Below are 17756 nucleotides of genomic sequence, written 5' to 3' on the forward strand. Positions count from 1 at the left end.
TCATCCTGTTGTCTCAAAATCTCATTCTCCACTATAGAGGAGTTTTAGGTGAAACAGTGTTGCAATTTTTGATACGGGTGAATCCCCCTCAACATCTTCCCTAAATGGATAGCACTTAAATGTAGTGATTGGCTCAAGTAAAGCTGAGTCTGACAGACAAGTTTCAGTCTGCTCTGAGTAGCATATGCTGTCAAGTTGCCCACACGCCTTCCATTGTGTCTCCAGGTCTGACGCGAGGTTTTGGATGTTCCCCAAATCAAGGCGCTGCAGCTTTGAGGACAGATGTTGCATTTTTTGTTTGAAAGCATTAACTGAGCTAATCATATTGACCATGGTTTTGTATTTTCCTTGCAGCTGAAAATTAAGCTCATTCAACATGTTGGTCAGATCAGAAACAAATACCAAGTCTAGCAGCCATTGATCGTTTTTAAGTTGCTTGTATTCTGCATGTTTAATGACAAGGAGAAAACTCCTTTTCTTCTGGCCAGGGATCTCGAAATCTCAGCAGGAATTTCTCCCTAGCCATCTGCCTCAATGAAGGCCTCTTTTATCATCTCTCCATCTTGGAGGACTTCTTTTGCTTAATGATCGAGTGACTCATCCGGGACGATGCTTCGGTGTGTCTGCCTTTGCTTTTGAATCAGCTGAGTGAAAAATGACGGCTGTCCGATTAACTACGATTTTAGTTCCCTCTCCTTTCTCTTTCTCAGATCGCTTTTCGGAAGGAAGTCAGTTTCGTAGTTTTTATGAACAGTTCGAAAGTGCCTTTCCACATTTTCCTTCTTTGGAAGAGCAATGATAGACTGACAGATCAGACAAACACACTTTGATTGTGACATTGTGAGAAAAAAAATCCTCTTCCAATTCCACATCCAGCCCATACCCTTCCCCACTAAAACAACAATTTTTTTTTTAATTCCCTTCTTTAGTCGATATAAATTGGAATGCTTACTAGATCACAGCCAGAGTTTTGCAGTAGCTCGCACGTTTGATCGTGCGTGCGGGATGACCAGTGTGTTAGAAGAAAAGAGATCTCAGACTGGCCGGCCTGTATGTCAATCAAGTGGCAAATTCCATAGGGAGGATGATAGAGTAACATTTAAAAAATAATTTTTTTGAATGCAACGCGATCTACCTGCACTACCTTTCTGATCTACCGGTCGATCGTGATCGATGTATTGGGCACCCCTGGTCTAGAGGCTGTTAGATTTGCAAAAGGAGGCTCAACTAAGTATTGATGTCATATCTCTGTTGGGGTGCCCACATTTATGCACCTGTCTAATTTTGTTATGATGCATATTTTCTGTTAATCCCATAAACTTAATGTCAGATGTCAGATATTAAAAGGAAGTTGCTACTTTGATATGACTGTATACTATATAGATACTATATATTATACTATAAAGCTGTACTATACTAATCTATATATATAAAATCCCTGTGTGCGTCCAGGTGTCCGTGTGTGGGTGTCTTCTGGTGAAGTGCGCATGCGCGGGGCACGGTGCGATGCGCGATATTACTGTCAGAGAAAGTTAGAGGCGTTTTACAGAAATACAAACCAGTATTACTGCGAGAGGAAATTAAAGGTACACAATACAGTGACGCATATTACAGCCACATACAAGCCAGTAATGCTGTCAGAGGAGATTAAAGGCATATTACCGACGCGCACGCCTGCATTACCGCCAGAGAAAATTAAAGGTATATACGGAGTACAAGCCAGCAGACGTACAAGACGGTATCCTTCAATAAGGGCGCGCACAAAAAGGCGAGCCTCAAAAGGGCGACCTCAATTGGGTGCAGCGAATAAAGGCGCGCGTAAATAAAGATCTGCACCTTTGTTGCTCTTCACATATTCCAGAGCCATTTGAACTAAATTATCTACGAACGCCTTTATTCGCCGCGCTCAATTGAGGTCTCCCTTTTGAAGCTCGCCTTTTTGTGCGCGCCCTTATTGAATAGAGCCATACAAGACAGTATTACTGTCACAGAAGATTAAAGACACACAATACATGGCGGCAGCCCATGAAGAACGGTCAGCTCAGCAAGTAAACATCAGCAAAAGAAAGGCTGAAAGAAAGAAAAATATGACCAACAAAAAGAATGAGGTCAAAGTCCCTTGCCATTTAATATAGACTGTTCCTACTAATGTTTATGCACTACTGTTCTAGCGCCCGTTATTGTAACGGGCTAAATGACTAGTACTATATAATTATAGACAATATATATTGTCACACATGTACGCTTGGTGGACAGTTTACAGGCTCAGATAGTGTTATTCATCAACCAGACTGGGGGTTGTGCTCTCACCTGATCCTCTCTCCTCTTGTTCCTCAGCTGAAGGCCTTGCCTCTCAGTGACATCACCACCAGTCCACCCATTGCTGACATCACTTCCAGCAAACCCTGATGACATCATTTTCTGGTACCCAGAATCCACATCAGTTTCTGTTCTGGCCAGCCTCACTGCACCTCTTTCTCTTATCCACCATATTTATTTATTTAGTTTTTAAACATTTCATTGAATTTATTAAGAGCAAATAACATTCCATACAAGCAAGTCAAATTTTACAAAACTGAGTTCAAATCCAATCAACCCTCACCCATGAGAAAGAGAGCTAGGCCAACAGACGGGGGGTTGGCGCTGTGTCCTAACGCCTTTTCTCTTCCTCCCTCTGCCGACCGGAAGATTGACGGCTATAACACCAATGATGTCATGTCCGGTGTCCGCCCACCTGGATGACCCGCCACTTCCTTCCAGAAGAACGTCAGACCTAAGACAATTCACTTAGGAACTCACACCTGGAAAGACGTAAAAGAAAACACGTCTTCCATGTTCCAGATGCACGTTTGTGACAACAAAAGAAATCATTTTGTCGAATATACGTTGTGGCGGACAGCCCTGTGATGGGGGGACCGGGAGAGAGGACAGCTTCACAGCAATAGCTCCCCCAGAACCTGAGATTGTATCGGGGCCATGGACTTGGAGCTTGGAAGCTCAACCCTGCTGGGGCTCGTGGCCAACCGCCAGGAGGCATCTGGACGGTCCCAGAGCCCTGGATTACAGCACTTCTGCCACACCCAGAAGTGCTGCCAGAAGAGGATCCGGGTGCACCTGGAGTACTTCTGGGTGCCCATGCAGCACTTCCGCTACACCCAGGAATGTTGCCGGAAGAGAGTCAGAGTGCGCCTGGAGCACTTCAGGGTGCACTATAAAGGTGGCCGCCTCACTCTGTTCGAGGAGCCAGAATCGGGAGGTGGAGGACAATGCTTGCTGGGAGAGGAGTGGAGGCAGCAGACGAGGAGAGAGAAAGAGAAAGAGAGAAGAAAAGAGAGAGAGAGAAGGGACTGAGCTTTATTGTGAAGAATTGTGTGTAGTAAGGGCATCAACAAAGATTAAAGGGTGTGTTGCTTTTGGACTTGTGTGCCTCTCTGCCTGTCTGTGTTCAGGTTTGGGGAGCTGTACGTCCCCGATATTCCAGAACGTTTTGTATCCATTTGTGTGCATTTTCATGTAAATGTGGAAATAAATAAAAAACAAAACCAGCCATGTGGCACAAACAGTCAACTGTGATTTTGTCGTTCGAAAGGAAACGGCGCACGGCAAGGGGGTGAAAGGTTATACTGGACGACGAGGTCATGTGCACAGCTGGTTTTCTTTAACAGTAGCTGCATCTCATAATTTGTGTTCAAAATTGGCATGTATAAAATGCTTTACAATGTGGGTGTATTCGCGAGATGCGGATTAATACTCCATAACTGTCTTGGCTTGAAAAACGGAACATATTTGGTAAGTTTTAAGACTTTTGTTTTCTGCTGGTGCCCCGTTAACTCCAATGTAAAGAATCAGTGCAGGACAGATATTTCTTAAATTTTCAAGAAAGCCCTGGACTTTGGAACACAATTTGGAATTGCAAATGTTTGTGAAGAAATAATTTCAACTTGAAAAATACCAAACTTATTTTTTAACTCGTTCGCTTACCCGGGATTAGACACAGCTCTCCAGTATCTACAGTGCCCTCCATTACATTTGGGACAAAAACACGTTTTCCTTTGATTTGCTCCTCTGCTGCACTGTTTAAAATTACAGACACAACAATTTAGACATTGTGATTGGAGAGCGCATGGCAGACTTTCATTTAAAGGGATCTGCAGACATTTCGGTCCCACAACAGCCCCCCATTTCAGGGCACCATAATGTTTGAGGGTGTCACACGTATTTGTGATTCCTCAGGTGGGTTTCATGGCTTCATAAGCCACCTTGGCCTGCTTCTACCCTGTGAGGTCTGTAGTTGCCATTGTTCAACATGAGGACAAGAGCAGTGTCAATGAAAGTCAAAGAAGTCATCATAAGGATGTAAAATAAGAATAAGTCATCAGTAACATCTGATGATGACCAAAATCAACAGTGTGGAATATCATGAAGAAAAAAGAACACACTGGTGAGCTCAGGAATCACAAAGGGACTGGTAGGCCAATGAAGACCTGCACTGCTGAGGACAGAAGAATCCTCACTATGGTCAAGAAAAAGCAACAAACGCCTGCCTGACAGATCAGAAACAGTCTTCAGGGGGCCGATGTGTTTCTGTCAGAGACGACTATCAGCAGAAGACTTCATGAACAGAAACAAAGAGGACACACTGCAAGATGCAAATCACAAAAACAAGATGGCCAGATGACAGTTTGGGAAAAAAGACTTCAAAGAGCCTGCAGAATTCTAGGAAAAGGACTTGTGGACAGACGGGACAAAGATGGACCTGATCAAAGTGATGGTGAGAGCAAAGTGTGGAGAAGAAAAGGAACTGCCTGAGATCCAAAGCACACCATCTCATCTGTTAAACATGGCGGTGCTGGAGGTGTTATGGCTTGGGCATGTATGGCTGGCACAGGTCCTGGCACACTTCTCTCTTTTTTTTTTTGCATTTTTTTCATAGCATTCCATACAATCAAGTCAGGTTTAACAAAACTAGGTTCAAAGTACATCAACCCCCCACCTATGAGAAAGAGAGCTAGGCCAGCTTATTCTAAAATTTTATCGATTAGATCCTACCAGGCTTTGGAAAATTTCGGCAGAGATCCTCTAAGTGAGAATTTGATTGTTTCCAATTTCAGATAATATAAAACATCAGTTACCCACTGACTTAACAAAGGAGAGTTAGGATTCTTTCAGTTGACCAAGATAAGTCTGTGTGCCAATAGTGAAGTAAAGGCTATTACAGTTTGTTTGTCCTTCTCCACTGTAAGTCCCTTGTGTGAGCCCACCAAACACAGCTGTTAGTGGATTAGGAGGGATTGGGACCCCAAGGCTGTATGATAGGCATTTAAAAATTTTGGTCCAGAATGATGTTAATTTGGCGCACGCTCAGAACATATGGCTCAGTGAGGCTGGAGCTCGATTGCAACGTTCGGAGGTCGGATCTGACCCTGGAAACATTTTGGACAATTTCAAATGAGAGAGATGTGCTCGATAGATGATTTAAAGTTGAATAATTGTATGCTTTGTGCAAATGGAGCTTGAGTGAATTCTGGGCATTGCTGCTCTCCACTCCTTTTCTGAGATGTTGAGTGAGAGATCTTTTTCCCACTGTGCTCTGGGCTCTTTGAAAGGGAGGGACTGTAAAATGCTTTTATATACAGTGATCCCTCGCTATATCGCGCTTCGCCTTTCGCGGCTTCACTCTATCGCGGATTTTATATGTAAGCATATTTAAATATATATCGCAGATTTTTTGCTGGTTCGCGGATTTCTGCGGACAATGGGTCTTTTAATTTCTGGTACATGCTTCCTCAGTTGGTTTGCCCAGTTGATTTTATACAAGGGACACTATTGGCAGATGGCTGAGAAGCTACCCAACTTACTTTTCTCTCTCTCTCTCTCTTGCGCTGACTTTTTCTGATCCTGACATAGGGGGATTGAGCAGGGGGGCTGTTCGCACACCTAGACGATACGGACGCTCGTCTAAAAATGCTGAAAGATTATCTTCACGTTGGCTACCTTCTGTGCAGCTGCTTCGTGAAGTGACATGCAGCAAGGTGCTTCGCATACTTAAAAGCACGAAGGGCACGTATTGATTTTTTTATCTGTCTCTCTCTCTCTCTCTCTCTCTCTCTCTCTCTCTCTCTCTCTCTCTCTCTCTCTATCTCTCTCTCTCTCTCTCTCTATCTCTCTGCTCCTGACGGAGGGGGTGTGAGCTGCCGCCTTCAAAAGCTTTGTGCCGTGGTGCTTCGCATACTTAAAAGCCAAACAGCCCTATTGATTTGTTTGCTCCTTTGAAGAGGAAGATATGTTTGCATTCTTTTAATTGTGAGACTGAACTGTCATCTCTGTCTTGTCATGGAGCACAGTTTAAACTTTTGAAAAAGAGACAAATGTTTGTTTGCAGTGTTTGAATAATGTTCCTGTCTCTCTACAACCTCATGTGTTTCTGCGCAAATCTGTGACCCAAGCATGACAATATAAAAATAACCATATAAACATATGGTTTCTACTTCGCGGATTTTCTTATTTCGCGGGTGGCTCTGGAACGCAACCCCCGCGATGGAGGAGGGATTACTGTATTAGGGAAATGCTGTCTGAGTCCTCAAGACTGAGCAATATTTCTTCCGGCATAGAGGTAGGTGAGAGGTGAGGGAAATTGGGCAGATTTTGTTTAGTAAAGTTTCTAATTTGAAGGCAGTGAAAGAAATGTGTTGTTGGAAAGTTAAATTTGGAGTGTAATTGTTCATAGGATGCAAAGGCATTGTCTATGTACAGATCACTAAGTGATTTAATCCCGAATGTTTTCCAGACATTAAAAACTTTTGTATGTTTGAGAGGGTGGAAAAAGTTGGTTCTCGTGCAGAGGTGCCACAGGTAAAAGCTTCTCTATCTTAAAATACTTCTTACATTGGTTCCGTATTTTGAGTGAGTGAAGCACAATTGCGTTGTTAGCATATTGGCGATGACTTGTACTTATTGGGGTACAAAGCAAGGAATATAAAGAAGTGCTGCAGGATTTCTATTGCGGACCAAGTCTGTGTCTGTTCATCTATTTGTGTCCATGTCCAGGTTTGTATAGTTTGTATATTTGCTGCCCAATAATAAAATTGAAAGTTAGATAGATAGATAGATAGATAGATAGATAGATAGATAGATAGATAGATAGATAGATAGATAGATAGATAGATAGATAGATAGATACTTTATTAATCCCAAGGGGAAATTCACATACTCCAGCAGCAGCATACTAATACAAAAAACACCCCCCCCCCCCCAGGTGGAATTGAAGAGTCGCATAGTTTGGGGGAGGAATGATCTCCTTAGTCTGTCAGTGGAGCAGGACGGTGACAGCAGTCTGTTGCTGAGGCTGCTCTTCTGTCTGGAGATGACACTGTTTAGTGGATGCAGTGGATGCAGTGGATTCTCCATAATTGATAGGAGTCTGCTCAGCGCCCGTCGCTCTGCCACAGATGTCAAATTGTCCAGCTCCATGCCAACAATAGAGCCTGCCTTCCTCACCAGTTTGTCCAGGCGTGAGGCGTCTTTCCTCTTAATGCTGCCTCCCCAGCACACCACTACGTAGAAGAGGGTGCTCGCCACAACTGTCTGATAGAACATCTGCAGCATCTTATTGCAGATGTTGAAGGATGCCAGTCTTCTAAGGAAGTATAACCGGCTTTGTCCTTTCTTGCACAGCGCATCAGTATTGGCAGTCCAGTCTAATTTATCATCCAGCTGCACTCCCAGGTATTTATAGGTCTGCACCATCTGCACACAGTCACCTCTGATGATCACAGGGTCCATGAGGGGTCTGGGCCTCCTAAAATCCACCACCAGCTTCTTGGTTTTGCTGGTGTTCAGGTGTAGGTGGTCTGAGTTGCACCATTTAACAAAGTCATTGATTAGGGTTAGGTAGTGCCATGCCACTTTCTGCCTTAGGTCTTTGTAGGGTCACCCTTTGGATATGTGGATGTTTTGAATTCCAAATAAATTAGGTTATGATTGAATCTAACTTCTTAAAAAATGATTTATTGATGTATATTGGAATGTTTTGAAAGAGAAAAAAAAGCTTAGGAAGGATTTTCATCTTGACAGTGTTAATTCTTCCAACTAGAGTGAGATGAAGGGTAGACCATCTATACAGGTCCTGGAACACTTCTCTTCACTGATGATGGAACTGCTGATGGCACAATGAATTTTGAGGTGTGTAGAAACATCTCATGTGCTCAAGGTCCAGTCAAGGCCTCCAATCTCACTGGACAACACTTCATCCTCCCACAAGATAACGAGCCAAACACACTGCTGAGGCAACCAGGAGTTTATCAAAGCTAAAAAATAGTAAATTCTTGAATGACCAAGCCAGTCACCTAATTTAAATCCAATTGAGCAGACCATCCATATGCTGAAGAGAAAACTTAAGGGGACAAGCCCACCCAAACAAGCAGGAGCTGAAGATGGCTGCATTAGAGGCTTAGCAGAGCATCAGCAAAGAAGACACTCAGCATCTGCTGATTTCTGTGAATTGCAGACTTGAAGCAGGCATTGCATGTGACGGATATGCAACAAAGAACAAAATATGACAATGGTTTTAACAGACCTTCCATTGCTGTGTCCCAAACATTATGATGCCCTGAAATGGAGGACCATGTAGAAAAGGTGATGTGTGACCAAAATGTCTGCCCTTATACGAGTGTCTGTAATGTGCACTTTCATTCTGTCTAAATTGTTTTATTTTGTAATTGTAAATGTGGACGAAAAGTCGAGACAACAGCAGGCAGACACCAATTCAAATAAACAGAGTTCTTTTATTCTTTGCCATTCTTGATGAGCAGAGGGTCCTAGCCTACAGAGCCTAAGTGCAAAAGCCCCATCATAGGGGCGGTGAGTTATATTTTTATAACAGAGATCTTCAAAGAACGGTTAGAAAAAAATAAGCTCAGTTTCATCCAAAGGTCATAGAACATTCTTACACAATTTTTTGATTACAACGGAAAGCAGAAATTCTAATCTTTTCTTATATTTTTAATTAAGCTTATCAGAAAACTTGTCATACGTTTGGCATCTTAATTGGACAATAACCAGACACTGCTGAGACAAGCCGGGAAGTAGCCAAAGACTGCATTCCACACTGGCAACCCTACTCTATGTAAGCACGCTTATTTATCTGTTATAATAATACCTAGCCACACAGAGAACATGCAGATTTTCATACAGAAGCTAGCAATAGATTTTAAATTCCATTCCACATAAACCATGGAGCAGAGCGGTAAATCAAGTTAAAATGTGTCTTGGTCCCAAACATTATGGAGGCCACGGCATGTAGCTCTGTAAAATTAGCATTATATTCTAGTTAAGCAGATCCATCCATCCATCCATTTCCCAACCCGCTGAATCTGAACACAGGGTCATGGGGGTCTGCTGGAGCCAATCCCAGGAAACACAGGGCACAAGGCAGGAACCAATCCCGGGCAGGGTGCCAATCCACCGCAGGACACACACAAACGGGCCAATTTAGAATTGCCAATCCACCTAACCTGCATGTCTTTGGACTGTGGGAGGAAACCGGAGCTCCCGGAGGAAACCCACACAGACACAGGGAGAACATGCAAACTCCACGCAGGGAGGACCCGGGAAGCAAACCCAGGTCCCCAGGTCTCCCAACTGCGAGGCAGCAGCGCTACCCACTGCGCCACCGTGCCGCCCAGTTAAGCAGATACTTATGTGAATTTTACATTAACATTAAATGACCAGAATTAGCTCTTTCAGAAGTTATGACATATTGCACGGGCAAAAAAGTAAAAGAGCATTGCAATAAAAGGTTATCCATCGGCCGTGCCTAATATCTCTTAAACTGACAAATTATGGCGTGACTCTGGCTACACTGAACGTCATTCCAAGTCCCATCAGCTGTTATTACAGAGCAGTCCTCATGGCCTCCACGATTACTGGGCCTCCCTGACTTCCAGTTAGTGAATGTCACAGGAGTTCCACTGACGTCTTCAAATGTGCCTTCTGTTCTTATGTCATTCAGGCCGAGGTACGTTTCTCCAGCCAACTTCACGAGCTCCATTAAGGCCACATTCTCTTCTGCATTTGCTGGCATTGCAATTTCTCCACCGGCTTCCTTACAGAGATTCACACCCTGGTCAAAAGTTAGCTGGTCGTTTTTGGTGCCAAATCTCTTCTGTTCGTGTTTGCTCCAGTAGATAAATGGAATACCTATGAAAATAGAAGATCAAATTGCAAGGACACTGTTATTGGATGCAAATTAATTTGTCTGCAAAAATCTGTACCAGACATGGCTTGATTTGAAGTGAATAGTAAACTAGACAGCAAGATACAAGAGTTCAGCCTATGGTCATCCTGAGGTTGGCCTCCTCACCAGGTCCTATCATCCAGTGCAATAGTTTCTCATATGCTAGTGATACGTTGCTGTACCCATCATTCCCTCCAGAGGACCCTGTTATGGTGTGCAAAATCTATAAATTTTCCTCTATATTTTCATAACATTTTGCTCAAGACAGAACAACAGATACAGAACTTAAATACAGGACACTTGCATGGGCAGTTAACATCAAAAGCAATCTGTTTTCATGAATCACGGTACCATTTGTTTGATCTGAGCAGGAATGTAGCAGATGCCTCAAGCCGTATCGATGATTTTATTGCCTGAGAAGGGAAGAGCACCAGAACTAAACTGGTTTACAGCTTGGGGAAAGGTGGACACGCTATGGTTTCTGCAAACAAAAGGAGGTTGCGTGGGATTAGAAATTACATCTTGAGAAAGGAGATTGGTAAAACATCAAAAACGAGTTTGAGCAAATTCATTCATCATATTGACAGCCAGCCAATCAGGTGCATGTTGCAATCACATCTTGCAAAACTCCCATACCATTTTAAAATAAATATAATGAACTACACGAAGAGAACAGAGCGACAGAAGAGGAAAACAGAACAACGTCAGGAAAGGGGGCCAGCAAAGTGCAGCCGTTTCTGTCTGATTGTCAGCAAAGCATCTCATGAACAACTTCGAGTGCAAGATCAATGCCACCCTGGGATATTCAAGTCAAGTCAAGTCAAGTAGAGCTTTATTGTCATCCTAACAATATACTTACAGTACATAGTGGGACAAAATATTGTCCTCCAGAGTCAAAAGGTGCAGTACACAAGATATATATATATATATATATATATATATATATAACTAAAAAACATATACAGTATTAAGTAGTATTATGTAATCCAGAGAGTGTGTGGAGTAAAGAGTCCAGTGTGGAGGAGGGCAGCATGGTGTTCAGGAGCCGGACTGCTTGGGGAAAGAAACAATTGCACAATCTCGCAGACCTGCTCCTGATGCTGCAGAGTCGTCTTCCAGATGGAAGAGGAGTAAACAGTTGGTGGGAGGGGTGGTGGGGGTCAGCCATGATGCTAGTGGCTTTATGAAGGCAGCGTGAGGTGTAGATCTCCTGCAGACTGGGTAGAGAGCTGCCAATGATGCACTCAGCAGTCCGCACAATCCTCTGAAGGGCTTTGCGGTCGGAGGCATGGCAGTTTCCATACCAGACTGTAATACAGCTGGTCAGAACGCTCTCTGTGGTGCCTCTGTAGAAGGTGGTAAGTATGGGTTTAGGGAGGTGCACCTTCTTCAGTCGTCGCAGGAAGTAAAGACGCTGCTGGGCTCTTTTTGTAAGATAGTTGGTGTTTTTGGTCCAGGACAGGTCCTCTGTGATATGAACACCTAGGAACTTGGTGCTCTTCACTCTCTCTACTGTGACGCCATCAATGTTGAGTGGAAGATGGACAGCCTTTGTCTTCCTGAAGTCAACAATCAACTCTTTTGTCTTTTCAACATTAAGAGACAGATTATTGTCTTTACACCAAAGTGCCAACCGTTCTACCTCTTCTCTGTACGCCGCATCATCGTCATTCTCAATGAGTCCCACTACTGTAGTGTCATCGGCGAACTTGATAATGTGGTTTGTGTCAGAGTTGGAGGTGCAATCATGGGTCAACAGCATGAAAAGTAACGGGCTCAGCACACAACCCTGGGGGGCACCTGTGCTCAGTGTGATGGTGTTAGATCTTATATTCCCAATCTGTACTGTTTGAGGTCTTTCAGTGAGAAAGTCCAGAATCCAGTTGCAGGTGGAGGTGTTGAGTCCGAGCAGATCCAGCTTACTGATCAGCTGCCTGGGAATGATAGTATTGAATGCTGAGCTGAAATCAATGAACAGCATTCTTACATGTGCATTGCGGTGATCCAGATGTAACAGGATCAGGTGGAATACCATTGAAATTCATCCTTGACGTCTTTATTTTTTCATAAGCTTTTTCTAAAGACTATATATATATATATATATATATATATATATATATATATATATATATACAGTAATCCCTCCTCCATCGCGGAGGTTGCGTTCCAGAGCCACCCGCGAAATAAGAAAATCCGCGAAGTAGAAACCATATGTTCATATGGTTATTTTTATATATTTTAAGCCCTTATAAACTCTCCCACACTATTATAAACATTTCACGCACAGTTATACAGCATAAACCCTTTGTATTCTCTTAGATATTAGGTAAGATTCATTGAAATTATGTATGTAAACACAGTTTACATACAGTAAAACCTAAATATTATTTTAAAGATATCGAGCGTCTCCGATATCAATACGTTACAGCCATTACAACAGACAGGCCACCAGCAATAAATACGTACAATGCAAGAAAAATTGTATACAGTGAAATGTGTGTACAGCGACACTAAACTATGTACATGTAATAAGTACTGTACGTAAATAATTAATTATGGTTACTCACCAACAATGACACGACGACTTGTCCGATAACGATGAGTTTAATTTTACTGCACAACAAAGGATAGCGTTACAGCTCTTCTAAAGGAGCCTCTTCAGGCGACTGTTTAGCACCGCCGTTGTTCTTCTTCCAGCACTCTTCAATCCAAATCCCTAAAGCAGATTTCATCCAGACTACTGCCTTATCACGTCCACTTACAACTCGTTTTGCGCCCTGGTTAAAGGACACTGTGGCCGTAGATCTTATATGCTTTTCCTCCTTTTTAAATAAAAAGAATCGTGGACTCATTGATGCCGTAATGGTGTCCTGCAGCGGTGTAGCTGTTTCCTTCCTTCAACATATCCAAAACTTTTACCTTTTCTGCAATCCTGAAGCATTAGCAGTAACGTGCATTAATGTTGAATGAGTAAGATGAGACTTCCTGGTTAATGAAGCACTCCGTTGCTGAGCCAATCAGCAGCACACAGGAACTTAACTGCGTGCTCTGATTGGGTAGCTTCTCAGCCATCCGCCAATAGCGTCCCTTGTTTGAATTCAAATGCGTCCCTTGTTTGAATTCAAATGGGCAAATCAACTGAGGAAGCACACGTACTGTAGACCGCAGACATCCGCGAAGCAGTGAAAAATCCGCGATATATATTCACATATGCTTACATTTAAAATCCGCGATGGAGTGAAGCCGCGAAAGACGAAGCGCGATATAGCGAGGGATCACTGTATATATATATCCAGACTTTACAATCATTCCTATTTTCTATTATTCTTTGTTCTATTTGGTATTATTATTGTAGCCGCTGAAGTATAAGGTGTCATCAGGCACGGGTAAGACGCATGTCAAAAGAATTCTCAGAGTCCAAGAGTTCGTTTTAAAGGTATTTAGTGAAAGTTAAAAGCAAATAATCCACACAAGAATAAAAGAAAAAATAGTTACACACATAGAATAAAAGGCAAAAAAAAAAGGGAAAAATGTATCTTCTTTAAACTTAGCTTTTCTTGAAAGACTTTAATTATTTCTATACTTAAAGGTTCTTAATTTCTTCTTCTGTACGCCTTAGCATACAATGCGGTACTTCAGTAAACAAGTTTTCTTTACTTGTTATTTCTCACATTCAAAGAGCCTGTAGGCCATCGAGCACTGTTACGTGCGGTCACGTTTCTTCTTCTCTACTTAAAGGTTCTTAATTTCTTTTTCTCTACTTAAAGGTTCTTAGCTTCTTCTTCTGTACGCTTTACGTACGCTACAACACATAAATTAAGTGCTGTTAAGTGCATATTTGCTTCACACACTCAAAAGGCTTGTAAGCCCGTTGGCACATAGGCAAGTGCCCAGGCACGGTGATGTGCGATCACGGTTAAAAACCGTGTGCCTCTACACCTTATACAAGGCAAGGCTATCATTAACTAACTGAAGAATAATATTTACTCCAAGCTGTTAGAAATGGTAAGAATATACCAATACGATTCTATTTACGGGGGTTATAGGAACCTCCCATTATTTATGCATTGTCATCTAATAAACATTCATGAATCTTATAGAACAAGGAAAATGGCTCTTACAATTATTCTTGTAAAAATATATAATTTTTTTTTTAAGTAAAACAATTTTATTTACTTTAGTTATAAATGCACTAAAAAGCAAAAAATTATTTTTTCTTTAACCACAATTTTTGTGGGTATGTGTGACTAAATAAAATCGTGGGGCGCACATAAATTAATTGATTCAAACAATTTTTGAAACTTGTTTAGCATGGTGGGGAATTATAATGTTGTTATTTTATGATGAAAGTAGCTATTTTATTAATTAATTGAATTAATTAATTTATGTGTACCCCATGATTTTATTTAGTCACAATTAAGAACAGAAATTGTGGTTAAAGAAAAATTCGTTTTTTGCTTATTAGATAGAGAGATAGATAGATACTTTATTAATCCCAATGGGAAATTCACAAAAGGGAGTCATGTAGGATTGAACTTGTGACCTTCTGAGTCCCAATCCGCAACTGATACTGTTACACCACAGCGGCGGTTGTAGTAAGTGCATTTAGTGCATTTATAACTAAAGAAAATAAAATCTTTTTTTGTTATATATTTTATTTTTTTACCTTTTAGTTTATGAGTCTTTTGCAAATGATTTTTCTTTAATCATTTTTCATGAACAGGAAGCTTCTTTAACAGTATGACATAATATATCTTTTCAGAATTATTTGAATACTAAAAAAAATTATATTTTGGTCTCTATTTTTCTGTTCAGACACTTATAGTAGCGCTTGGTCGCTGTGAAACAAGAGTAAACAAGTAAAGTCGGCCCGCATATTTACCAACTCCACTCACTGGAAGAGGCAAGTGGGGGCAATCCGATGCGTCCCTCACTTGTATGTTCCTATATCTCACTATATTCTCTCTCCGTCTTGTTGTTTGTGTGTGTTAATTGGAATCGCATAACCATAAATGACAGTGAAATTTGTTACGTAATTGAATTGGTTTTGATGTATTATTGTATTGTCATCGATACTAAACACGTATACAAAATTTGAAGACATTCGCTTTGCCAAAAATGGGTTTAAAATCTGTTGCAAGATCTGACCCAGACAACCAAACAGACAGAGGAGTCTAGTTAAATAAAATCATTTAATAAATACCATGCTGCTTTTAAATTTCTATGCTTTGTCTTCATGTCTAGAGTGATTGAAGTAATAAAGTAGATATTTTTAAGAGCACCTGGAGGAGCTGGAAGTTTGCCATACGCTCCATGTTGCAAGGTTTATTAAGGGCTGAGGATGTGAGCTCCACCCAATAGTAGGGAACAGTATGTAAAGTAAGGCATTCTGGGTTAATAAATGGCCTATAGCCAAGGATGTTGAGTCTTTGTATGTCTCAATATATTCCTAGATACTGAAGTAATACTTACGTCTGAGATGTCTTTAAATATTGTATGTTGTTTGTGCCGACAATAAATAAGTCTCTTAAAGTGCCAAAAAATTGACAAGTTGTATTATTTATAGGGCACTTGTGTGGTTAAAAGTGCTAGAGATTAACCAGCTATGTGTGTGTCATTTATAGGGCACTGTTGAGGTTCTGTGTATATGCGTATATCTATTTGTGTGTGTGTTAATCTTAAGGTGTGGCAGTAGGGCAACCTGGTCACGAACCTGATGAGTACACTTATCCCTGAAGAAAACAGTTAAAAGATAAGTAGAGGGAAATATCACAATAACACAGACCGCATGGTGTCTGCTAGGATCTCTGCCTGTCTCACTCCAATTACAACCTGGATGAAGGAACACCATCTCCAGCTCAACCTGGCAAAGACAGGCAGATCTTCTTGTTATCCCGGCTCATCTGTCTGTTCATCGTCCCATCTTTGTTCAGCTCCACTCATTATCAACTGAAACCGCTATGGACTGTTTTATTTGCTTTTGTATCTTTTAATATCTTTAATAACACCAAACTGTTCCTATTCAAAAGGCTGCCATATTCACATGCCTAAGTAAAATGTAGATATATACTGTATATGTTTATTTTTACTGTAAATATCTATTTTAGATATGGTTGTTCTATTATGAACCTTAAATGGGTAAAAAATTAATTATAAAACCTTTTTCTGGTAAGAATGAAGGTGTGTTTTGCACTTTAGTGGTTTAATTTTGCTTAACAATACCTGGATGATTTTGTGTTTAATATACAGTAATCCCTCGCTATATCGCGCTTCGCCTTTCGTGGCTTCACTCTATCGCGGATTTTATATGTAAGCATATTTAAATATATATTGCAGATTTTTTGCTGGTTCGCGGATTTCTGAGGACAATGGGTCTTTTAATTTCTGGTACATGCTTCCTCAGTTGGTTTGCCCAGTTGATTTCATACAAGGGACGCTATTGGCAGATGGCTGAGAAGCTACCCAACTTACTTTTCTTTCTCTCTCTTGCGCTGACTTTCTCTGATCCTGATGTAGGGGGTGTGAGCAGGGGGGCTGTTCGCACACCTAGACGATACGGACGCTTGTCTAAAAATGCTGAAAGATTATCTTCACGTTGCTACCTTCTGTGTGCAGCTGCTTCCTGAAGCGACATGCTGCACGGTGCTTCGCATACTTAAAAGCTCGAAGGGCACGTATTGATTTTTCACTGTTTTGTTTTTCTCTCTCTCTCTCTCTCCCTGCTCCTGACGGAGGGGGTGTGAGCTGCCGCCTTCAACAGCTTTGTGCAGCGGTGCTTCACATACTTATAAGCCAAATAGCCCTATTGATTTGTTTGCTTTCCTCTCTGTTTCCTTTGAAGAGGAAGATATGTTTGCATTCTTTTAATTGTGATAATAATAATAATAATAATAATAATAATAAATTTTATTTATATTGCACTTTATATTTTAGCAATCCCAAAGTGCTACAGAGTAAAAATAGAATAATAAAATAAAAAAAAGAACAGAAGAGTCTATAAAATACTTTAACAAAATGACTTTCTAAAAAGATGAGTTTTTAGGTTTCGCTTAAAGGCCTCAGTCGACTGTGGGGCTCTCAGGTAATCAGGGAGGGCATTCCACAGCCTCGGCGCCACCGATGAAAACGCCCTGTCACCCATGCTGCTGAGCTTAGTTCTGGGGACTTGAAGAGTGTTAGTGAGTACAGAGCGAAGGGAACGTAAGGAGTTATGGGGGGTAAGGAGTTCCTGTAGATAAAGAGGGGCATGTCCATAAATGCACTGATGTGGTAAGAAGGGAGACCTTGTACTCTATTCTGAATGAAACAGGGAGCCAGTGAAGGGTTTTCAGGATTGGGGTGATGTGATCATACTTTCGCACCCTCATCAGGATCCTGGCAGCGCTGTTCTGAATATCCTGGAGTCTCTGGATACTCTTGCCAGGAATCCCAATGAGGAGTGCATTACAGTAATCCAGCCTGGAAGAGACAAAGGCATGGACGAGCTTCTCTGCATCTGCCAGGGTGAGTAATGGGCGTAGTT

At 41.5% G+C, this 17756-nt stretch overlaps 1 protein-coding gene across 2 annotated transcripts in view; it reads right to left on the reverse strand.

Annotated features, from left to right (window-relative positions):
* Window positions 1-9662: 9662 nt before the first annotated feature.
* Window positions 9663-17756, reverse strand: part of LOC114647755 (mannose-binding protein A-like) — a 473727-nt gene continuing 465633 nt past the window's right edge. For both annotated transcript variants that reach the window (XM_051924508.1, XM_051924507.1), the window contains exon 5: window positions 9663-10197. In XM_051924508.1, the coding sequence (XP_051780468.1) occupies window positions 9815-10197 (383 nt within the window). In that variant the 3' untranslated portion in view covers window positions 9663-9814. The remainder of the gene's footprint in view (window positions 10198-17756) is intronic.

This window comes from Erpetoichthys calabaricus, chromosome 3, assembly GCF_900747795.2.
Source record: "Erpetoichthys calabaricus chromosome 3, fErpCal1.3, whole genome shotgun sequence".
Lineage (NCBI taxonomy): Eukaryota > Metazoa > Chordata > Cladistia > Polypteriformes > Polypteridae > Erpetoichthys > Erpetoichthys calabaricus.